We start from the raw sequence: 25,888 nt of genomic DNA, 5'->3' as shown, positions 1-25,888 counted from the left end.
GAAAGAAAGAAAGAAAGAAAGAAAGAAAAGAAAAAAGAAAGAAGGAAGGAAGGAAGGAAAGAGAGAGAGAAAGAGAGAGAAAGAAGGAAGGGAGGGAGGGAAGGAAGGAAGGAATTAAGGAAGGAAGGAAAGAAGGAAGGAAGGAAGGAAGGAAAAGGGGAAGGTGAAGGAGAGGAGAGTGGCCCTCCAGAATTTAGCCAATAGTGAAATCATTCATATACCTACTGGATTAAGTTCAGTGACATCCCACTCAAGGTATTCTGCAACATGCATCATCTGACTGATGATATTTTCTAGCTCCTGGAAGAGAAAGAGAGATAAAAAATATGACTACAAGATCTTAGTGAGTTTTAAATCTTTCACTTGCAGGAATTGTTTCGTTCTATGTGTGACTTAAAAAATTAAATGAGTTCCATGGGAATATATATATGTACATAATCCTTTTTAAAGGTCTAATTAACTATATAAAGAAAAGAGAATCCTAAATATAAATTTATCTTACACATTGTCTAGAAATGTTCACCAGGAGAGGGCACAAATGTACAAAAAATACATTTTCTTCTACTAAAAGAGAGTGTCTCAAGAAAGCAGGAGCAGATATATATTGTCACATGTGATTTTTAAGACACTGAATTCCCTGAACCTTTGGCTTGAAAACAGATGTGAAAGGGTGGAAAAATCATTGAGGACAAGTGAGAAGTCTATTTTTATCTTGATACAGTGAGAATGTATATTGACTGTTCTAGTCATGTATCGAATAATTTGCTTTTGATAGAAGAGTGTTCGGGGTCAAAGTTTGCAGGGCAAATATATGTAGCATTTATTTTGTGAGAGGATGAAATTTTAGTTTGAATTTCCATATTATTCTGCTCAATTAACAACTCTTTGAAGAACTGCAAGTTCTTCAAATTGCAAATACATACGACCTGGCTAAATTAATTAAAACATTTTCCTACCTATTTATCGAATGTTTTAATTTTTGTCTATCTACAGAAAAGATGAAACATGGCTTTGTGAAATGCTTGTAATTCTACGTGAAAACGTGTCAATTTGAGGCCGGGCGCGGTGGCTCAAGCCTGTAATCCCAGCACTTTGGGAGGCCGAGACGGGCGGATCACGAGGTCAGGAGATCGAAACCATCCTGGCTAACACAGTGAAACCCCGTCTCTACTAAAAAAAAAAACAAAAAAACAAAACAAACAAACAAAAAAAACTAGCCGGACGAGGTGGCGGGCGCCTGTAGTTCCAGCTACTCGGCAGGCTGAGGCAGGAGAATGGCGTGAACCCGGGAGGCGGAGTTTGCAGTGAGCCGAGATCCGGCCACTGCACTCCAGCCCGGGCAACAGAGAGAGACTCCGGCTCAAAAAAAAAAAAAAAAGAAAGAAAGAAAACGTGACAATTTGAAAAGTGGTATATGATTTAAAATGTAAGAAGTATATAAGAATGAAACTTGAAAGTACAGTAGTGAAAGATTATTCTACTCAAATCTCTAATCTAATATATGTGGTCGATGTTTATGGAATAGAGAAGAAATACGATAAGACAGATTCTCTTTTGGGGAACCGTGGTTCCCTCCGAGGAACTAATGAAAGCTATATTCCCTCTCTCCAGAAAAAAAATATAATTATGAATATGTTACTTAAGTAAGACAGGCTGCTCCAGAAGTAATACAAATATAAATGTATTTATTACAGATTAACAGATTTTAAAACAAAAATCCCTTTAAATTATAGGTTAAAAGTGTGCATGTCTGTGCACACATGCATGACTAATCTCTCACCTACTCCATCTTTGCTTATATATGCATTAATGGTTTGGAAGTGTTAAAGTTTCTGGATATCTTTTCAGAACAGAAACGATTTTTGGTGGACTGTTATGTAGGCATGTGATATTAGGTATGCCAGCCCCCCTAAGACTCAGTTTTCTCATTGGCAAAATAGCTACTCTAACTTTAACTCCTTCACAGTATTGCTGCAAAAATTAAACATGTTATTATACAAAATGCATTTATTTTGTTGTTTGCCATATTGCAAATGATTAACAAATCTTAACTATTATTATTAGAAATAGTGATAATTTTCAAATTATCATTTTCTTTCTGTTTTGTCCCCAGTAGGTAAACTGCCACACCTTAACGTTATGAAGATACATGATGTCAGAAGGTACAATTTAAACCTGACAGTGAAGGAAAAATAGTGGAGCAGTAGGTATTGTGGAGAAAACCCTAGAAATGAAATCCAGACCTTTAATTACAGAAAGTAGAGACTAGTTTAACCAAAACTAAATATATTTATCTGCAACTCATTGTTTAATATTGGGACTACAGTTCTAAATATTGCTAGTAATCTGCTGTATATGCTAACAAAAAATGGCCAGAGACCAAAAAAAAATAAGGACAATTTGACTGAATTTTCCAATCAAAACTGCCAACCCATGGCTAAAGCCTAGTAAAGAATCATCATTTTAATTTAATTTAAAAAGAAACATTAAATAAAACAACTCTCCATTAAAATATAATTTCCATTAGTGTAGTCACAAGTGCTATAATAACATATTAAAGTATCCAAAAGAAATGAAAAGTTCTAGTCATGAAATGGCACCATAAAATGAGCAAATTTATTATGTAGCTTGTTATTTCTACTGGGAAACTGAAGACCACTAGACACTAAAAAATAATAGCATTTGAAAAAAAACAATTTTTTTTTTTTTTTTTTTTTGAGATAGACTCTTGCTCTCTTGACCAGGCTGGAGTGCAATGGCACAATATCGGCTCACTGCAACCTCCGCCTCCTAGGCTCAAGTGATTCTCCTGCCTCAGCCTCCCGAGTAGCTGGGATTACAGGTGCCCACTACCACGCCTGCCCAATTGTTGGATTTTTAGTAGAGATGGGGTTTCACCATGTTGGCCAGGCTGGTCTCAAACTGCTGACCTCAGGTGATCCGCCTGCCTTGGCATCCCCAAATGCTGGGATTACAGGCATGAGCCACCATGCCCGGCCAGTATTTGAAAAATTACTGAGACTTAAACATAATAAATCCCACAGTAACAGCATCAATTCAGAGTGATGGTCATTTTCTAGAGTAGGAGCTATATATTTTAATCTCTCTCTGGAGAAGCTGATATACCATTATCCTACTCAAAGTTACGTAAATAGGCTTCCAACCTCATTGCTTTGCTTTTAAAAGTCTATTTTAGCTACCATAGGGTGGTCTATCAGACGATGAGAAAACCTCACTCATTTTCAGAGATCATGTCTATTTCAGTCATTATTAAATATATCAAAACATTTGTTTTTTAATAATATTAAATATATTAAAAATGGTGCACTTCAAAATTTCCATAATATGACACTTATTCTATTAATATTCTTTTATTTCCTTGATAGAACAAGAAATAATATAATATGCAAAATATGTTACCAAACATAAGGTAGATTATTGGACAGAACCTGAGATGGACTTTCATGCACGATACTGATCTGTGCACTAGGACGAAAAACTACTTTCTATTTCTCTGAAAGCTAGGAATGATTTCCATACATTACAAACAAACGTTTAACTTTTCCTTTCAGTGAAGCATAGCATGATGGTATTTTCTTATTTTTTATGACAATAAGAATGTAAATTGAATATTAAATTGGATGAGATATTTAAAAAGCAAAGTTTGTGAAAGCAATCTGTAAATATATTTGCCTATTTCAGCAGCATATAGGACTAAAGATACCATGTAAAACTGGGAAAATAATGAGATAATTAAATTGACTTTACAAATCCTTAAAATTCTACTTCTAGTCTCAAGTTTCCTTAAAGCCAAATGTTACGAATAGTTTTTCCTTCATTCTAGATCAATGGTTTCAACTTAATCTTATGTTTTATTCAGACAAGGCTGGGGCCTTTCCTTTTTTACCTAACTTCAGTGCAGAAAAAAAAAAATCTTAAAAAGTCGTGTAGTGGTAGCAAAACTATTCAGCAGAACAACTGTAATCCCAACAGTTTTCTCAGATCACTCTCTTTCAAAAACTCAAAAGATAAAAATGCCATACGAGTGGATGTAAATTACATTAAGTGTGACTTCTGTGGTAATAACTATACATTTATTCATTGCATTTTTCAGAAGAAACTCTTTGAAGTTTTCACAGAAAATTTGAAGAAAAAAATTACCGAGCTGTCCAGGAAGCCATTCCCATCCGTGTCATAAAGGCGAAACATAACTAGAATAAAAGAGGTGTTGAAAACAAGATTATAGGCAAATAAGATCAATGTTAGTTTAAAGTATATTCATTAACATTTAGTTTGTGTTGAAAACAAATACTAAATTCCTACCCTGCTCCAAACAATTAATTTGTGGGATTATTTCTCAAACTTAATTGAAAATGAATTAATTAATTAATAGAAATACTGGATAGCACATATAAAGTCTATTAAATTTTGTTTGTTTCTAGAAGACACTAAAAGGTACTATTATTTGTTTAAACTCTTTATTACAAGATCTTTAAATGTCAACTCAAAAATAAAAGGGAAGAAGTTGAAATATTCAAAGCCTGGGTATTAAAGAGCAGAGTGCATAAGGAAAAACAACTAATGTGAAATTTTCGAAATCAAGTATAATTTGAAATCAATCATTCACTATTACAAGAGCTTGGTCAAAAACTGTTTTCTTTATCTGTGAAATGAGAATAATCATTCTACCATAACACACATTTACCATGAAAGTTAAGGGAGGCTATAGATATAAAAGTGAACCGAAGGCCATAGATCATGATACAAATAGATGCCATTGTTAGGATTGATCCCCAAGCAGTATGGGCGAGGAAGGAGGAGTGCAAAATAACAGATTCTTTCTGATGGAGGAAGCCAGCACAGAAAAATTGCATTATGATTATGGCTTTCATGGTTTATTTGTTTAAATCTGAGGTGGAGCTTCAGAGGGTAACTCATCTTTGAACTAATCAAGTAAGGAAAAGGAGAACATTGGCTCTCTGTTAGGGGATTCAGGAAAGCAGATGACAGAGGTCCCTGATGGGCCTGAGGATTCCCTTGTATAATTCACACATCCCCAGGAGGCTGTGGAGGAGGCCACAGGTGCCATTTTGAGATAAACAGAGAAGAAAGACACAGCTGTAAAAATAGAAGAATGGAAGTAAGGGTTTGTCTTGAGCTTGTATAATTTCCTGAATGATCTTGATTCTGAGGTCTATAATGTTAATAAAGACGTTGATAACTAAGAGGCATAATTATATAATGACCTTGATAGTCTATCTGTAGGTGATTATTTTTGTATTTAATGGTTACTGCATTTCACCAATTCTAATATATGATTATTAATAAGATGCATAATTGGTCTATATATTGCTAAAAAGAAATAAAACGTTAGCCATATAACTATAATATTCTATTTATTGTAAGATGCAAACAAATGTTAAAGATGTTAAAGTGTAAGAAAACAAATGTCTGTCTTTTGACTTAAGGGCGATAATAGTAAGCCAACTAAAAGACATACATATCTGTATTTGTAAATCATGGCAATGATTCCCTCTCACATAGTCAATAAATAAAATAAAATGCATTTAAAATAAAATGCCTGTAATCCCAGCACTTTGGGAGGCCGAGGTGGGTGGATCATAAGGTCAGGAGATCGAGACTATCCTGGCTAACATGGTGAAACCCCGTCTCTACTAAAAATACGAAAAATTAGCTGGGCATGGTGGCGGGCGCCTGTAGGTCTAGCGGTTCGGGAGGCTGAGGCAGGAGAATGGCGTGAACCTGGGAGGCGGAGCTTGCAGTGAGCCGACATCGCGCCACTGCACTGCAGCCTGGGCAACAGAGCGAGACTCTGTCTCAAAAAACAAAATAAAATAAATAAAATAAATAAATAAAATGCAGAAGGAAACAGCGACATACAACATTATGCATACCTAGCATTCCAAGAGATTGCAATGCAGCAGCAAATAGTAAAAAATATCTTTGTAAGTGGTAAAAATTGACTGACTACTCAGAGAAAGGATTAACTACCAGGAATAAGGCACATACCTAGAAAAGCCTAAATATATTTTAGATTGAGGGACATTTATGACTCTGTTAACCCTTACTGTAGTAAATGACTGCAAAAATGACCATTTCACGTTGCTCAAATTTGTGGAAACCCTGTTCCTATTTGTTGACTTTACTGGGAACATGAACTCAAAGAAACACACATGGGTACAAGGTATAGATATTGGGCATTCATTATTGACGGTGTTTGAAACTTCTTCCTATTTTCTGGAAATCACACTTTATGAAGACCATTAGAAAATGAAAACTCTGGATACCTTTTCTTTACTAGCCTGACTTGAAGCTAGACTGTGCACATGACCCAGGCTCCACCACACAGAAGCACAGTCCTAGGTTATCAATCAGATGCTAGTGACCTAAGCAAAAGAAGTCTGCACAGAATCCATTGTGGTGATGGGAGGTGGCAGTGGTTTCAGAGAGAACATCCAGGGTTCTGGATGAGTCGGGTGTTTGGAAGAAACCATCCCAGCCCAATTTTATACTTCATTTGGTCATCGTTCCTGAAGGGGCAGCCTCTAGAATTTGTTCTGTACCTCTCCCAATGATTCTGTGTGCTCCTAAATATTGCTTAAAAATAATAACATGCTTTACTAAAAACAACCAGTTAAAACAAACCTGATTCTATGTCTTTCCCAAGGGTAGTGTGTACTTAACATGGGTTTTAAAAAGGAACTTAGTATTGAAATATTACACTTACAGATAAATGTATTATTTAATACATTATTAAAGTGTACACACCAATGTAACTATTACCTCTAAATCAAGAAATCAAATTCTTACTAACAAATCAGAACTCCTTTCATCCTCCTCCATCATTATTTCTTCTTCTCTCTCCAAAGACACCCATTATCTTGACTTCTACATCCCTTCTTTTGAATTGAATTGAATACGACATTTAGAAAACATTTGCCAATCTTTTCTTTCTCCTATTACAAAACAAAACAAAAAAAACTAACCAAAATAACACTGCTGGATTTCTAATGTGATTGTACTGAATCTATCGATCTGTTTGGGGGAGAATCTTTAAAATGCTGCGTCTTGAAATCTACAACCATGTTATAATCCTTTTTATTTAGAGCTTTAATTTCTCTCAGTAATGTTTCATACTGTTCTATATAGATACCTTTCAAATAGTTTTTAAAGATTTATTCCCAGGTATTTATTAATTTTGATTTGATAAATGGTAAAATTTCTTAAATTTTATTTACTTATTATTAGTTGGTGTCATACAGAAATACAAGTGATTTTTATTTCTACCTTGTAGGCACAGCTCTTGCTAAACACACTTATTAATTCAAGTATTTGATCTATCTGTAGATTACTGAGTAGTCTATAAAAAACAATGAATTTCAATTTCTTCTTTCCCATCCTCTTAAACTCCATGTATTTTTCTTGCCTTATTGCCATGGGCAATGATCTCTGACACAAAGTTGAATTATACTTAGAGTAGTGGCCATTCTTGTCTTGTTCCCAGTATCAATGAGAGAAACTTCAATATTTCACTTTTAAAGTTTGATGGGAATTTCCTATATATACACATTATTAGATAAATGGAGTTCTTTACTTTCTGTTACTTAAGAATTTTTGCTATTACAGTTATTTTGCTTTCAACAATGAATAGAATACATATGGAATGTGATAAAATACTTTTATGATTTTCTTCTTTATTCTCTTAATGTGGCAAAATACATTCTTTCACTTTCTAATGTTAGGCCAAATTTAAATGTCTGTAATAATCCCAACTTGAACCTGGACATGTTATTCTATCCACTCTACATATATAACTGTACTTGATTGCTAATATCTGGCTTCCATTCTGCTCGTTATCTAGAAAAATATATGAGTGACTTGTACTTTAATTTCTTAAATTCAATGGAAAAAGTCATGTTTCTTTCTCCCGAAAATTTGCCCTAAAAATCCAAGTTGCCTTGATATTTTCCTGAAACTTTTAAACAGGTTTTAAAACTATACATTTGTTCCAGTTTTCCAGTTGATTCCAGTAGGAAAGTTGGTCCGAAAATCTCTACTTCATTAGTGCCTGAAGAATCTAATATTTTAAATAATTTATTCCTAAACACATTAACAAGAGTTAATGCTCTCTATAAATTCTGTCTAATTCATCAAGGAAGAAAGTTTGAAGAGTTTTAATCTCTAGTTAATATAATAACAATAATAAAAATATCATACATATATTGAGTACCAAGTACTGTGTACTCTAAATATTACCAAGTCAAGGTCAAGGATAAAACTTTTCTTTCATCCAGGAGAAGAAAGAGAAATTCTAAGACTTTAATTTTCAGTGATAAGTCTACTTTTCTAATTTAAAATTGTAGCTAGGTAATGCAAAACACGAAGTATTGAACACACATATTTACCTTGGTTTTCTATTGAATTACCACTATAGTGACAGTAAGAGATAAAATAGGAATAAATCTGTAAGCAGAAAGAAAATACGAGAGCAGAAAACACTAACACAATTTTCAGGAGCTGGAGAAAATATGTACACATATATGTTGACTTAGACATCTTAGAAATATAAATTAAGCTGGTAGAGGTGAAGAAGCATAGATTTGCTTAGAAAGGTGGTGAGTTAGAAAATTAACAGATAATCTTCACAGGATTATCTGGGGTGTATGTAAGCTCTCTCTCCCGACAGAAGACTAGATCTTTGAGTTCTGCAAAAGTGAAAATGAAAGGAATTCTGGGCTAAAGGTACTCAGGAATTCTGAGTGTAAGGACACAAGACCAAAACAAGGTAATTATGTGAAAGCGAATATACTGAATATTGAAAGAATAAGTCCCTTTCCTTATCCCCAGTAAGTCAATACCATCGGTATGAGTACTCATCTATACAAGTACGACCATCAGAAAAGTTCTTTCAACACAAGTAGTTTGGAAGAAACCAACAAAGGAGGGAGGAGGGGAAACCTTATAACTAAAAGGAAAGTTTCAATCCATGAAATACAAATAGGAACATATAAGGATCAAGCTAAGAATAAAATGGATTCTCTGTGAAGTTAAATGTAAGAAAAATTGGGAAAAATCTCATCACCAGGTAAAAAAGATGTCCCAGATATGGACTGAAAAACATAAGAAGAAAGAAAAGAAGGTGGAAAATAGAAAAAAAAAAAAGAAAAAATAATAATTCAGAGTTCTGTCTTGGATGTTCAGCATCCAAATAATATTGGTTCAAGAAAGAGAACAACTAAAATAAAGGGTGAAAGTGATTATCAATTAAAATATTCAAGAGCAAATGAAGAGCGCAAGTTTACAAACATAAATTCATGGTGGAGAAATTGGGAATTGATTAGTTATAGAAATAGAGAAAATGAGGCGGGTGGATCATTTGAGGTCAGGAGTTCGAGACCAGGCTGACCAACATGGTGAAACCTCATCTCTACTAAAATACAAAAATTAGCCAGGCATGGTGCCATGTGTCTGTAATCTCATCTACTAGCGAAGCTGAGGCAGGAAAATCACTGGAACCCAAGAGGCGGAGGTTGCAGTGAGCCAAGATTGTGTCACTGCACTCTAGTCTGGGAAACAAGAGTGAGACTATGTCTCTAAATAAATAAATAAGAAAAGCAATTAATTAAGTTAGAAAAAAGGCAGTTATTAACTCCATGGAAAATAAAATTTGTTTGGCCTGGTGAGCCTATAAAACCTTTCCCTTTTAAAACTATATTTAAAAATAATATTGACATTATTAATATTGAATTTTCAAATTATATAGTAAGACTATTTCTTAGTATTTAAAAGTAAAGTCAGGCCCGAAGGTCAAGGGAATCACTGAACAAAAGGATCTTATTTTTAAAAACAAAATAAATATATAGATATTTGGCTGCAAAAGCTTAAAAAGCCCAATGTTAAAATTATTCTGACAACATGACAGCTTCCAAATAGGGGTACCTGCTTCAATGTTATAAACTAGTTTAACCCACATTTTTCCTATTTTTATGCTCATGTAATTTCACTTTATATAGAAACAATTATATGCCCACACATGTATTTAGTTAAAAGATCAGAGCAAAGGCATATTATGCAAGATACATTTTTATATCCCAATTTTTTTCTCTTCCAAAAGATTTGCAAGTTTCTATCTGTTTTCATAATGAATATATCCTACTATACATACTCTGGTGTTTTGCACTTGCCATTATATGTTGTTGATATGATCATTATATGATATGATATGATATGTTATTAATATAAAATGTAAAATATATTTATAAAAGGCATTTAAGCTGGAATTTCTTTAATTCACTTTTTTCCACTCTTGTATATTTCAATACTGATTTAATAAACTTTAAAAGCAGAGTGAAAACTATCAGCTGCTTAGGTGTGTTTCACACCCAGTATAACAGAGAGATAGATTCTGCTTTTATTCACGAGAGAAACAACACTAAAAACAACAAAAGACAGCTTTTCAAAATAAAAGGAGCCCTATAAAGTAGCTCAGAAATTATGGGTTTTAGTCATAACTAGATAAACTGGTAGTGTAATTAATAACTACCCTCTATTGTTTTCTTTTTTTTTTTCATTGACAAACTATAGGAAAGTTGACTAGGTGATCTTTAAGGTTTCTTCACTATTAAATTTCATTGTTTCTAAGGTTAATACTGCATGGGGAAGTAACTTTTAATATGTAGGTGACTGTTCAATCTCTGTATGTCAGTTATCTACTTTCTGAATATTTCCCTATTGATTTTCTCTTCAGTGATACATTTTAAGAAAATGTAAGATAATATTAAAAATTCTTGTTGAATCATTAATAACTTGATAAGCACAAATTCAAATGTGAATATCATGTATTTTAAAGTCAAAAATATAAAGTTAGTATTATTCGATATCTTAAACAGTTGATGTTATTTTTATATTTTCAGGCACTCATTGACTTTATTTTTACCCATTGACTTTAATACACTTCCATTTAACTATCATTTATTGAGCATCTACCTGTTGAAACACACACACACACACACACACACACACACACACACACACACACAGATGTAGGTGCAAGGGTACAAAAGAGAGCAAAATAAATCCAATTAGGAGATGGCAAGAGATTCATGATGCAGGGTAAACCTCAAATGTGGACTAGACTCGATCAAATATACACTGTGGGGAAGCAGGGGGGTGAAACCCAGCAATTGCACATTGTAATCAAAGGGATGAAAGTGGAAAAGTTCAGGGTTTGTCTGATGTTAGAAAAGTTGACCCACGTGACTAGGACATGGTATGTGCATATGTGTGCAGGTCACAGTCAAAGCAAGCCTGGCAGAGTGTGGAGTCAGATCAGTGTATGTATGCCCAGTTAAGGGTTTCAATTTTATGCATTATGAAATCAGGAACTATCAAAGGGACTTTTTCACTCTGAATCAGAAGAGAAACAGAAAAAAAAAAGTATATTAGTTGATAAGGTTTTAAGTAAAATAAAAAGAAGTTGCAAGAACATACACTTAATGAATAAGATGATGATTAAAAAGGTAGCTGTTTGGAAAAAGAAAACATTATATGGATTAACTTTTAACTAGAAAACTAGATGAGAGAAACACCGAGCACTGAAGGCCAGCTGAGGTTTTGAGTAGAGCTACAACCCAAAGAATTATATTTTTATTTCACCAATTCTCCGCCACTCAGTATAGTATAGGAGCAAATAAGTTGAATAACTGAAATTAAGTGTGAAAAAATAATTGACATCATGGATTATGAGATCAGTTCAAATTTGAAAGGATGGACAACCAAAAGTCAGCAGGCAAATTCAAGAGAGAGTAAAATGGGCAAGGGTAAAACAGTTTTAATTTACTTTTATTTCGCCTAACATGCATTTATGTAAAGTAATAAATGTGAAGGGACATATGTGAAAAAATATTAGTTTATCTAATCCTCATAGTTATCCTATAGGATAGAGACTATTTAATCATCCCAATTTTACAGTTGAGAAAATTGAGTCCTGAGGAAGTTTTAAAAATGCACTCAGATCACTGAGACAGTTAATTCTCAACCTAGGGTTTGCATTCAATCATTATAAATGAAGAGTCAAGGTTCTTAATTACTGTACTATGCAATAGTTAAATTAAAAGTAGGAGAGTGAGAAGCTAAGTGAATACGGGCTGGGATCAAAGTAAAGTTGACAGTTTAGTTTTAGAATAATAGCAGTTCTCGGCAGTTACAAGGCTTGGAGTATTGTAATAGAAGTGAAGAGCTGAAATAAAATGGAGGCAAAGCCACAGGATTTGAGGGTAAAACAGAGGCTGATGACTCTCCATAAAGTATGAAGGAGCGCTTGAAGTTAGAAGGGCAAATCAGCCCTGAGACCACGTCCTTGTTCATTCACAGGGGCGGTTGGTACTTGGTACCAACAAGGGGAGATAAAAATGGAATTCCCCACAACCCAAACACACACAGGCACACATGCACGTATGCATGCATGCAAAAGCACTCATCTAAGGGTAACAAACACCTCTACCTGATAGAGCCTTGGGACGGGGAAGTTCCTCAGAGAGAAGAATTAGGATTGCGTAAAGGAAATAAAGTTGAAGACATGACTTACATGGTAAGTACTCAATATGATTGCTAGATACTGGGAAACCGTGACTTCAAGCAAAACAATGTACAGAGGGTTCTCGAATAACATCCTTTCCTTCCATGACATTTTGTTATAACATTGATGAGCAAAAAAAAATGGTTTTGTTATATACATTGTTCTACTTCAAGTCACAGCTTCCAAAAACCTATTGAGGATGTTAAGTGAGGACTTCCTGTAATAAGTAAAACATTTGGGAACTTTCATTTGCTATTTTTTAATGGAATAAGCTTTATAATAAACATTTTATAAATGCCTGGCAGAAAAGACAGGCAATGGAAAGTGGTGGGAAGCACTGAATAGATTTTTTAAATATTATTTGGGGAAAAAAGTACTACTTATATAAACATTGACAACCGTGTAATTCTTTTATCTAATAACCCAGGTAAAAGTACCTAACAAATACTGTCACTATTCATCAACTCCAAGAAAAACAATTGTTATTTCAGGTGAATTCTTTGTGTATGTGTGTTTTCACTGGACAGAAGGAATTGCATAAGCCAGTGCTTCTCAAAATGTGGTCCCTGGAACATTAGCATCAGCATCACCTGGAAACTTTTAGAAATGCACATTTTCAGACCCCACCCCAGGTCAGCTGAATCAGATATACCTGTCCTGCAGGTGATTCTGATGTGTGATAAAGTTTGAGAACCTCTAACCTAAATCAACGTGTGTGTATTTCTTTCTGCTTAGCTACCTGGAAATAAGATCCAAATTCAACATTGACCTGCAAAAGTTAATTTTAGGTGCTTATTCACGTGTGTCTCTGTGTTAATTATAATTGCTTTTTCTCATTTTCATTATTTTGGTCTATACTGTATTTAATAAGTCGTAACCCTTTTGGAGTAAGTATGTATTAAACTAACCATCAATACAAATGTTTGGAGTCTTACTGAGAATTCGTTTTTAAGAATCTGTAACTGTAAAAGAATACATGTTAGTAATTTTTACATATGCAATTTAGAAGAGTAAAAATATATAGTAAATTGTTAAGAAAGTGGATGAGGAAGAGAGATTGTTATTTAATTGACATAGGAAAGGGCCAGGCATTGGCATTTAAAAAGAAAAGGAAAACCAAACTTCGGATGATTCTGATGTATAGCCGTGGTAAGAATCACCAAATCAGAGGATATGAGAAAACAGACCGACAGCATCATGTATTTTGAAGAGTTTGGTGAAAATGATAGTGATAATTCCGGGCCATAACAACACTGCCTGTAAGAACGGTCTGAAGAAATGGTTTTAAAAAAAAGGAAAATGCAATGCATCCAGTGTAAGCTCGAAAAAAAGCTGGGAAAGTCAAAGAAAAAAACAGAGAGAAGGGGGTTGAGAACACTAAAGAAAAGTAAATGGCAGGTCAGTTGGATGAGATTCATCATGTCTTTTTGAAAAGTGTGGTGAGTTAACATTCTATGTGCAACTGTGGACAAAATCTATGTGGGTTCAAGGATGCACACTGAAAACTCAAAAGCATTCTTCTCAGGAATTCCACCTTAAAAGCAATATACATCCAGTTGACCCAGAAATAGTTAAACTGCAAGACCAAATACCATCTTGGGGAGGATGGATGGTGCCTTTATTCATTTTCAGATGTGGAAAAAATGTTTGTCTTTATATGTTTATAATCATCCCAAACGTGCTCCCGATAACACCTGAGCAAACTTTCTCTCTGGCTGTCACTTCAATAGAAATTCACTGAACATTAATATTTACTTTGGAATGAGACAGAGTTCTGTAACTTATTAGGAATACAAAATAAATCTTGAAGTGCAAATATTCAACATTTACGAATAATAAATATATATTTAAAGAATGATATTCATATGGTTTATTCATAACCTAAGCAGGTGTGACTCTTAAATAATCACATTACAGTAAATCCTTTATTGGAAGGAGAAATATTATCAAAAAGTTACTATTAAATTTAACTAAAAATGCCTCCCAATAATAATTCTGAGACAGCATGATTATTTATATTTGCTTTAGAAGTATTAAAGTTTAGATCTATTATCTTCACTATCATTCTAGTAGCAAGCATTCTTCATTAAATTTACCATATCCTATATAATCAGATTTATCAGATTATTGAGTAAGTTGCCAGGACTATATTTAGAAAGAGCCTCAGAGATAGAATAGATGATCAAATGATCAGGTTTAGAGTAAATGCTTGAAAAATATTTTCTTATATTGCAATGAGCATAGTTAGCCACCAGAGAGAGCTCAGTCACTATATTTTGTTAAAGACAGTAATTATTTACTTTCCCTCAGCTGAATAGAAATTCTCTATCCACCATATCCTAAAAGAAACAAAGCTATTGTTTAATGATTTATAATATCCAGTATTGAATACTATAAATGACACTTTCAGGTTTAGCATTTGAGAAATAATGTGTCTCTGCCAACAAGAGTGTTAGTGCTGAAGACTGCAAGGGAGATTTCCACTGGGGAAAAGGTGCAGGTTGCATACTTATAGGCAAGTTTCTTACTCACTAATGGGAAGGTTTCTTCACACACTAGAAATAAATGCTTTAGGAAAACAACTCAAAGGCTACTTTCTAATAACATCTTGTTATTAGACCCGAATACCATCCAATGGGTGACAGAGCAGCGCCATGTCTTGTTAACTCCAAAGAACTGAGGAACAATTTTTTAAAGTCATATGACAAACATAATCAAGAAATAATCAGTAATAAATGGAACTTGATAAATAAGAGCCTGAAATTAATAGATCTTAATATCTTTTAATTGTTTGATTCTCAGCAGGAGGAAATTTTTACTATTAAGCAGGGTCACTTTATTTCACAAAAAGTATAAAACTGTACTAATGCAATTTTAAGTTAATCAATATTCAGTCCTTTCTCCTGCCCCCAACGGTGACAAGTAACCAAAATGAAGAAACACATACACTCAAGCTTATCCTCAGGTCTTCCTCTTTCAAGCAGAGACAGGTAACAGACAATGTCCTTCAGGTGGATTACTTCTGGGGAACTTGAATTTGCAGGAGAAGTAGTCCGGGGAGGGGTGATGGCACCTTTATTCATTCTCAGACCTGGAAAAAAAAATTGTCTTTATATTTTGTTAATTATTTACAGTGATCTCAAACAGAAAACAAATTAAGAAAAGAGAGAGAGAACACACAGGCTACATAGAAAATTATATTTTTTAGGCATAGAATAACCAAATTCTCTGGAATATCAGTATAGCAGCTAGACACAGCCTACGACTGTTGTAGATGAAGGAGAGTTCTTTGGGATCCACAGACATGGCGCTGCTCTGTCACCCATTGGATGGTATTCGGGTCAGAATAATATTACCCTAGGTGAGTTGGTGCACATGTGAATGCTTGAAGACCCACTTCCTTATCCCACCTTTCTCTGCTTTAGGTAGTGACAGCTATAAATCCATTGGGAAGATATTTAAAATGGACTTTTCACAAAATACTAAAGAAAAAAATGTGAGTCTTTCACAGTATAAGTTTGATAATAAGTAATCATCCATTCATAAAGTCATGTATTTGTTTCAAATATTTGCCAGTACCATGAAGAAGACATCCTTTTTTACCATCAAAGGATTTGCCCATGAGTAAGAATAAAGAGAACATAAGCAAAACTCTGGATAAACATGATGGATATTAGAGAGGTAAAAACATATTAGTGGTTTGGTTTTTAAATGGTTCTCACTTTATTTCTGAAACCCATTATCTGTGTCTGTGCTATGACAAGGATATAGGTTGCTTATTACCTGTCTGGTGATAATCTAACTGAAATATGTTCACAATAACTCGTTAGTTCTATCTTACCCAGAAGCCACTGAAGTCAGATTGTGTGTATCTGACAAGGCCTGAAGATAAACTCCAATTATCCCTTGAGGTATATACGACATTTTTAGAGGTATTTGGGAGAAATAATTAATGGGTTGAATGACTACTAGATTCCTAATCAACCAGAAGCTACTGTAAGGAATAATTGGAACAAAATACAGTTCTAGAACCCTGTTCTTAGCACAGATCTACCTGCATATCTCTCACTCTAGTCTACTTTTTCAATTTGTAACTTTCCATGAATACCCATCATCTCGTCAAGACATCTGAAGATTCCCAGGCATATAATTCAATGTGTTGTGAAATGTCCCAAGTTAGTTTTATCATTGGTGATGTTGTCACTAATAAAGGGAACTATTTACTGAGTGCCTAATATGTGACTGAAATCATAGTAGGAGCTTTTTAATAAAGGGAACTATTTACTGAGTGCCTAATATGTGACTGAAATCATGGTAGGAGCTTTAACACATATTATTGCACATTATTCTTACATGAACCCTGTGAGGTAGAGTGCATTTTCCCCATTTTACAGATTAGGGACAGTCTTACAGATTTCAATTTCCCAGAGTTTCATAACCAGCAAGACAAGTTCATCTTCTTGTTTCTACACTGGTAGCTTACAAACTATTTTTGTTCAAGGTCAATCATAAAAATGTAAGAAAAATAATTTCCATCTTAACACAGTGCACATGCATGCACACACACACACACTAGTGGGATTCATAATTCCTCAAATATTTTCTTTTCTATATTAACCTACTCCTATTCTATTCTATTCTTAAAATTTTTCTCAAAGACCATCTAAACTGAACTTACTAGCCACCAATGGATCAAAAATCACAGTTTGAAAAAAACACGCTTTTTGTCTTTCATCCTTTTTTTGTTTTTGAGACAGAGTCTCACTCTGTCACCCAGGGACTGGAGTGCAATGGCGCAATCTTGGCTCACTGCAACCTCTGCCTCCTGAGTTCAAGTGATTCTCCTGTCTCAGCCTCCTGAGTAGCTGGGATTACCGGTGCATGTCACTACGCCCGGTTATTATTATTTTTTTTTTTTTGTATTTTTAGTAGAGATGAGGTTTCACTATGTTGGTCAGGCTGGTCTCAAACTCCTGACCTCGTGATCTACTCACCTCAGCCTCCTAAAGTGCTGAGATTACAGGTGTGAGCCACAATACCTGGCCCATTTCTTTTTTAAATGAAGTCTTACTTATTTTAAATTTGGCATTATGTTTTACATTAATTCTACTCCTGTTTAGAAAGTTATCAACAGAGACATATATTGTAAATGGACTTTCCTTCTTAATAGAAGTATCAATACAAACTAATAGTTATTTATGAACCAAGGAAGGCAGAAAATTGAAGACAATACTGAGCTTTAAAAAAAAAAAAAAAAAAGACCCGAATAATTGAAACTAGACAACTAAAGCTCAGCCAGCTGCAGGAATAAGCAGTTCCAACTTATGATAAAAAACATTTGGCTCTGACCCTTGACATGACTATAACTTTCAGACTTGGAGAACACAGCTCTTGAATTATGGTTGGATAAGCTGTGACCTAACTCATCCTGCTGATGAGCTAATCCTCTTTTCCAACGTTTCCCCCTGTGGTACTGAAATGATTTAATCAGCTTGATTTAACTCTTTTATAGAAAAATTCAGAACAAAACAAAAAAGAAATAAAAGACCATGCTCTGACATTTATTTGAAAGAAAGTCAAATATATTATAGATCTTCACTTTATTTAGAACACGGCATGATCATTTGTACTTACACAACTAAGGTACACGGTGTTTAATTATCAGCTTTCAGCATACTGAACACAAACAATTGAGAATGTAAGGATCACATAATTTTGTCTTTTCTGTATGTAATGTATAAATTGAGCATGAACGTACACATATAATTTGTATTTAGCACCACGTTTTTGAAGGAATATGCTACTGTACTAAATTATTTTTGTTTGAAAAAATAAGTAATATTTTCCATTTTCTTTTCATGAAATATTGTTAATTGAACATTTAAAGCTGTATCATGTATTTATTACATGAAATATGGATAACTGAATGTTTAAAGCTGTATCATGTATTTTCTTTCCATGAAATATTATCAACTGAATATTAAAGCTATATCACATATTTAATTGTGTCATAGTTTTACATTTAAATAGCTTAAAGTTTATGTAAAAGAAATACGGGCATATATTCAATCTAGACATTGAAGAACTAATCAACTCTTCCTTAAGTCCAATAGCAGCCAAATATGAGGGGTAAAATATATTCTTTTGCAATGATTTATAGAGGACACTGAAGAAGAAGATAAAATGTCAAAGACCTTTTATTATTATTATCTGATAAAAAGGAAATTATGGAACAGGACTTAATTTTTTTAAGACTATTCTTTTTTAAAAAACTTGAGGCTCACAACAAAATTGAGACCGTACAGAGATTGAACACTGCTTTACATCTTGCCTTCATTTTCTTTACTAAAGCCTTGCTTATTTCAAATATCTCTCTATGTTTCACATTAATTCTACTTCTATTTATAAAGTTATTACCCACTACACATGCATATTCTTCCCCACTACCAACATTCCCCACCAAAGGAGTACATTAGTTACAATTGGTTAAACTACATTGACATCTCATTACTATCCAATCTCTATAATATATATTAGGGTTCTCTTTTTGTTGTATATTCTATGAGTTTGGACAGGTGTATAATGATGTGTCCACCATTATAGGATCTTTCAGAGAAGTTTCGCTGCCCTAAAATATTTCTACTCTGTTTATTTATCTCTGCCCTCCCACCCACCTCTGAACCTTTTATTTTCTTCCTAATTTTGCCTTTCCCATAGTGTCATAGAGTTGAAATCATACAGACTGGCTATTCACACTGGCTTTTTTCTGTTATTAATATGCATTTACATTTCCTCTATGTCTTGTTATGGTCTGATAGCTCGTTTCTTTTTATCACTGAGTAACATTGCATTGTTGGGATGTACTACAGTTTATTCATTCATCAACTTGATTAAATTTTGAGGTGTTTAATTAATAAAAAAGCTCAGCCGGGTACCGTGACTCATGCCTGTAATCCCAGCACTTTGGAAGGCTGAGGCGGGCAGATCACAAGGTCAAGAGATCGAGTACATCCTGTCCAACATGATGAAACCCCATCTGTACTAGAAATACAAAAATTAACTGAGCGTGATGCTGCATGCTTGTAGTCCCAGCTACTTCGGAGGCTGAGGCAGGAGAATTGCTTGAACCCAGGAGGCGGAGGTTGCAGTGAGCCAAGATTGTGCCACTGTACTCCAGCCTGGGTGGCAGAGCAAGACTGTCTCAAATTAATAATAATAATAATAATAAAAGTAAAAATAAAATTAAAATTAAAAAGCTCACAGGTTTATTCCTGCTCCCACCACCTCCTCAAGATCAGCCCACTTTCTCTTATGTTTATTTATATTATGTTATCATTTATTTTTCTGAAAGCAGGCACTAGTCCTCAATCTAACTCCATAGGGGTTATTTTTACACACTACTCTACTTTTTTTCTTTTTTTTTTTTGCCCCTTCCCTAAATCTGGCTGAAGCTCACTACTTACCTTCCTCAAATGCAGTTCACTATCCTGAAGAAAAGTCCTTTTTCCTTTTAAGAAGTTTGCACTAATCTAATGGTTATTTAGAAGCTTAGGAGACAACATGTATGGCAACCAAGAAGTTGCAAGCCAGGCTTCTTGACTACAGCTGAGATCGTAAAATGACAACATGAAATAGTAAGTGGGATCCTCTCTAACAGCAATAGCCTCTGGTGAGGAAGCTCAAAATTCTATCTTTAATTAACAAAGGTCAATTTTACCCACCCAGTCATCAGCGAAATTCTCTCTTTATAACTAAAACGAAACATATAGCTGGGCAAAACAAAAGGGTGGGTTTATTTGTTTGTTTGTTTGTTGGCCTCAAGTGATCAGAGCTAAATATTGCTTCAGAGCTTCAGAGTAAATATTGCAATTGAAACTTAAAGTAGTATAATCTGCAGATTCTTCTACTTGCCCTAGGCTATACGACTTTAAATATTTCATCACAAAAGTGAAGTCAATGTGTATGTGTGTGTGTGTGTATATATGTATATAAAATATGTGTATGTGTATATATTATAATATACAACAAAGTACAAAATAAAGTGAAAAATAACCATTGTAACTGGAGCATATTACTCTTATTAGGAATAATTATCCTGCACTTAGCATTTATTTCTGTTAAAATAATTTCATTATATATACACATACATACATATGCATATACACATTCTTTTCTTCAAAGCTTTAGTTACAAAAAGTAGTTAGCATTAGTTAAATCGAATGTTGCCTACTGTTATCATATTTCTAAACACATGATTTTCATTATCCTCCAATCTAGACACTTCACTTCTTGAAACAATAACCTCAAAAGTTGTGTTTAATAGATAATTTTAATTCCAGCCTCAGGTTCAGTTCTTAGCAGATAAGTTTTGGGTACCTGTTAAATTAGTGCCTCTGGTCCAGTTTGTTTTATTTTCAAACACTTGCAGTTCAGATAATGAAAACAGTGACATTTTCTCTATTTCTTAATGAAATAGTCAAAAACAATAACATGAATTACATTTCTAAATTTATAAGGCCATAAAACACTGGTAATTTAGCTTTTTATTTTAAAATATTGGTTCAATTTACAGAAATGTATCAGATTTATTTATCACATAATATAATTACATTTCCAACATCCTTACTATTGGTCATAATGAGTAGCATAGATAATCAGAATAAAAATAGTTGATACCAGTATTATCATACATTTCATGATTTTTACACTTAATCTTTCAACTATGCTTGTTGTAGTACGTTATAATTATCTTTCGTTCTTTATGTTTATCCAAAAAGACAGCAAAATGAGGTAGATGGCATTTTCAGTGAATAAGAAATGTAATAGAGATAGTGATTCCTTATAAAGAGAAGACAGACTGTGAGCTACAGTCCCCGATATGAAACTGGGATCAGACAAACCTCTCTGAGAACACACTCTGGTTTTCATCTGTTTGGACATTGGCAAAAACCTCAAACAAGCAATTACAGGGAGAAAGACTTAAAGTGCAGGTCTTTGGGGATAATGTTTGAAAAGCAGAGTAATCTCTGTGAAGGAACAATATTAATAACAGCTCTGGTTGTGTGCAAACAATATTTTTGTACAGTGGTCTTATTTGACCCTACAATTCTGTTTTAAACATGAGAAAGTGGAAAGTCAGTAAGTAAACTGTACGTGATCACATACCAGTCAGTCAACGGAGCAAAAAGGTGAGGACAAATCATCTAATTCCAAACTTTGGAATCTTTTTAAAAGCAGTAAAAATGAGATCTGTCTACACAAGTGCTGTCCAGTAAAATTTTCTGCAGGCTGAGAGCAGTGGTTCACACCCATAATCCTAGTGTTTTGGGAGGCCAAGGCAAAAAGATCACTTGAGTCCAGGAGTTCGAGCCGCAACCTGGGCAAAATAGAGAAACTTCATCTCTATAAAAAAATTAAAAATTACCCAGTAGGGTAGCATGCATTTGTAGTCCCAGCTACCTGGGGGGCTGAGCAAGAGGATCACTTGAACCCAGGAATTCAAGGTTACAGTAAGCTATGATCACACCACTGCAGTCTGGGCAACAAACAGAGCAAGATTCTGTCTCTTGAAAACAAACAAACAAAACAATCAAACAAACAGAAAAAACCTTTCTGCACTCTTCAATACAATAAAATTAACTACCTATGATTATTTGACCAAAATTATTAGTGAATTTAAATTTAAATAGCAATGGATAGCTAGTGGGTACCATATTAAGTTGTGTAGGCTATATACTGTATGCAGATAATACAGTTGTGTAGGCTATGTACTGTATGCAGGTAAATAATTGAAAACTATTTAAATTACTCTGAGTAATTTGAATATATGTAAGTATGGGACAAAAATAATTAAACCACCACATATTAAAAGAGCCCATGATGCCAAATTTTCTGTATTTATCACATGAAAATAAATTTCAATAATCTTAAATTTCACTGTACAGATATTGTTCAGAATGTATAATATCTTTAAGAAAAATGATATGTCGATTTTTTTTTTGAGACAGGGTCTCACTCTGTGATGCCCAGGCTGGAGTGCAGTGGCATGTTCACTACAACCTCCACCTCCAGGGTTCAAGAGATTCTCCCACCTCAGCCTGCAAGAAGCTGGAATTACAGGTGTGAGCCACCACACCCAGCTAATTTTTGTATTTCTTGGTAGAGACAGAGTTTCACCATGTTGGCCAGACTGGTGTCAAACTCCTGACCTCAAGCGATCTACGCACCTTGGCCTCCCAAAGTGCTGGGATTACAGGTGCAAGCAACCATGCCCAACTAATATGTTGAATTTGACCTTTATGCTATGTATGCACACCAAAACAGTGAAACATAATTTATTTAATGAATAATGGTAATGACTGACATTTATTAAGCATTTATAATGTACACAATACTATTTCAAATGATTTACATGCATCATGTTTTTTTTTCAGTTTCACAATAGTTAGTAAAATACATACACATATTATCCTCATTTTACATTTAAGAAAGCAGAAGTGAGAACGAGTTGCACACGTATGACTCAAAATGCAGTCTGAATTGAAGTTTCATTATATTTATTTATTTATTTATTTATTTATTTATTTTTGAGACAGAGTCTCGCTCTGTCGCCCAGGCTGAAGTGCAGTGGTTCAATCTCAGCTCACTGTAACATCTGCCACCCAGGTTCAAGTGATTCTCCCACCTCAGCCTCCCAAGTAGCTGGGATAACAGGCACCTGCCACCACACCCAGCTAATTCTTGTATTTTTAGTAGAGACGGGGTTTCGCTATGTTAGCCAGGCTGTTTTCAAAATCCTGACCTCAGGTGATCCACCCACCTTGGCCTTCCAAAGTGCTAGGATTACAGACGTGAGCCACCGTGCCTGGCCTGAATTGGAGTTTTATACTCTAAGCATGATTCTGTGAGGCTGGTCAGAGAAAAATAAATCAGAGGAAACTGTCTTCTGCCTCTCAATAAAAGATCTTCATTTTAAGAGTCTGGTTTTCAAGACTCTTAAGAGTGGATACATTGATTAAGTCGTAAACATTTGAAAGAATATTAGAAATCATAGCCATAGCTCAGAACTCTAAATTTTCATCTTCCATTTGGCCCATGTCTTGGGCCATCCATCTTAATATGTTTGTGAACATGTATTTATATGTGTGCTTGCATGTGTAAACACGCACATATATTTGCCAAATCTTTATGTATGATTTTTCTTATTGCTCATCTGTGTTTTTGTTAGATATACAACTAGCATGCCCTTTATAATCATAAACACAATAAATATTCAGGACCCTTAAGATTAGTCATGTAAAACCAGATCCCAGGCACTGAGGATAAAGCATTGAACAAAGGAGGAAAATCCCATTTCCACAGAGTTTTCATTCCAGGGGATCAAAGCAAGTGTCCAACACCATTGCATATTTTCTAGCTATGACTAGGTGTTTTTATGAGTGAAAAAATGTTATGATGGATTTGGGCCTCTGCAGGGTATTAAATCTCTTATTTCCTTTTACTATAATATTACCAACTGTAAATAAATATTTTTGAATATGAAAGTACAAAAATGTTAAGACAACACTATCATTTAGTATGCAATCATTCAGATGCAAATGAAAATACAGAAATCCCTGTGTGTTGGGTGAATAAATCTAATAATAAAGTAAAGATGGAAAATTTGAGGACCAAATTTTACTTAGAATATTCAGATGGAAGAAAAAAAGAAACCTGATTAATCAAGTCTAATATATTAAAAACCATTTAATGATTAAAGGAGAGACTTGAAGAGAAATCATCCCTTACTGGCAGTAATTGTATTAAAAACAAGACCACAAAATTATTGCAAGGAAGAGGCTGGCAGGATAAAATATTTTTTGAAGTAAAATAATTTGTGGATCATTACTTCTAATGATAATAACTATAAGTATGAATTCAATACTACAGAGGTATATGGAATGTAAATGTTGGTATAAATAAATGTGAATTGGCCAGTAGACAGAATTTATTTCATCTTTATTCCTGGAGCATTTCTATGTCAGTAAGTTTATTACCTCAATAGTAATAAGTATATCGACATTAATAAATATCAAAATATTTAAAATATCTACTATGTGTCAGGAACTCCCCGATCTTATAGTCACACAAGCTATGTAGTCTGTTCGGTTTGTGTTTTGGGGACCCTGTCTTTCCTTGTTTGCATTGTGGAAACTGAAATAACTTACCAATTATAAAAGATCTGTTAAGGTACAGCACAGTAATAAAAAATACACATACACACATATATATTTAGTATCCTCAAGACAGTCCTAATAAGAGAAATATCTTCTTCTCAGCACAATTAATAAAGTACACCTTTGGACAAGAACATTCAGTAAGTCTATTTGGTGAAAGAACATTTCTCCCAAGGTTCAAGTATCTCATTCTCATTGTACAATTTTCTGTTCTTAATTGATTAACTTTCTGACAGACATAAAAGAATCGTTTTTCCTTTTCTGCCTAAAAAGTACTTGGGGTGTGACTTCAATGAACAGAAAACATAAAATGGCATAATCTTCCTATTGATATTATAGCTTATTGATACATGTAGCATCACAGTACAAATTAACCCATTGCCTCATCAAACAAGCAATGGGAGAGCTGGGAACCAATGATAAGGCACCTAATTTTTTTTCAGAGATAGCTGTTACTACATCTACTCTCAATCTGAAATATCTTCTGGACCCTTTTACACCTTCAACCTCATTCTCCATGATAGCTTCTACATCACTAGCAGTGTAATTATTTTCTGGCTTAAAATCTCATAATGGCTTTCCAATTTCTTCTGGATAAAATGCATCACTTAGTATGACAGGCAAAACTCTTCACCACCTGGTCTTGGCTACCTCTCTCGCCTCGTCTGCAGCAGCACAACTGGAGTCTAGGCCAGACCCAGACCTCTCAGTGCTCTTGACAAGTCTATCTTCCTCCAGTCTCCTAAGGTCCTTGGGGCTATGACCTTGACGGGCCCTCTTCCCTCATTCCACTCCAGGACATGCCCAATACTTACAAAGCCATGAGCATCATCTGCTCTGGGACCAACAGAAATGAACTTTTTGATCTCCTATCTTAGTTTAAGTGAATCATGAGAATCCCAGACTCCTGGTCATCTTCAACCTCAAACTGCACTTTCCAGCCTGCCTGCCTGCCTGCCTTCCTTCCTTCCTTCCCTCCCTCCCTCCTTTCTCTCTTTCTCTCTCTCTTTCTTTCTTTCTTTCTTTCTTTCTTTCTTTCTTTCTTTCTTTCTTTCTTTCTTTCTTTCTTTCTTTC

At 34.3% G+C, this 25,888-nt stretch overlaps 1 protein-coding gene across 2 annotated transcripts in view; it reads right to left on the bottom strand.

Moving 5' to 3' along the window:
- DGKB (diacylglycerol kinase, beta 90kDa) overlaps positions 1-25,888 on the bottom strand; it is a 766,018-nt gene that overhangs the window by 553,978 nt on the left and 186,152 nt on the right. For both annotated transcript variants that reach the window (XM_011942803.1, XM_011942812.1), the window contains 3 exons: positions 15,546-15,689; positions 4,162-4,211; positions 226-300 (listed from right to left, as the gene is read on the bottom strand). In XM_011942803.1, coding sequence (XP_011798193.1) covers positions 226-300; positions 4,162-4,211; positions 15,546-15,689 — 269 coding nt within the window. The remainder of the gene's footprint in view (positions 1-225; positions 301-4,161; positions 4,212-15,545; positions 15,690-25,888) is intronic.

This window comes from Colobus angolensis, unplaced genomic scaffold, assembly GCF_000951035.1.
Source record: "Colobus angolensis palliatus isolate OR3802 unplaced genomic scaffold, Cang.pa_1.0 Scaffold104, whole genome shotgun sequence".
Taxonomy (NCBI): Eukaryota; Metazoa; Chordata; class Mammalia; order Primates; family Cercopithecidae; genus Colobus; species Colobus angolensis.
This window is presented reverse-complemented; position numbering and strand designations above follow the sequence as displayed.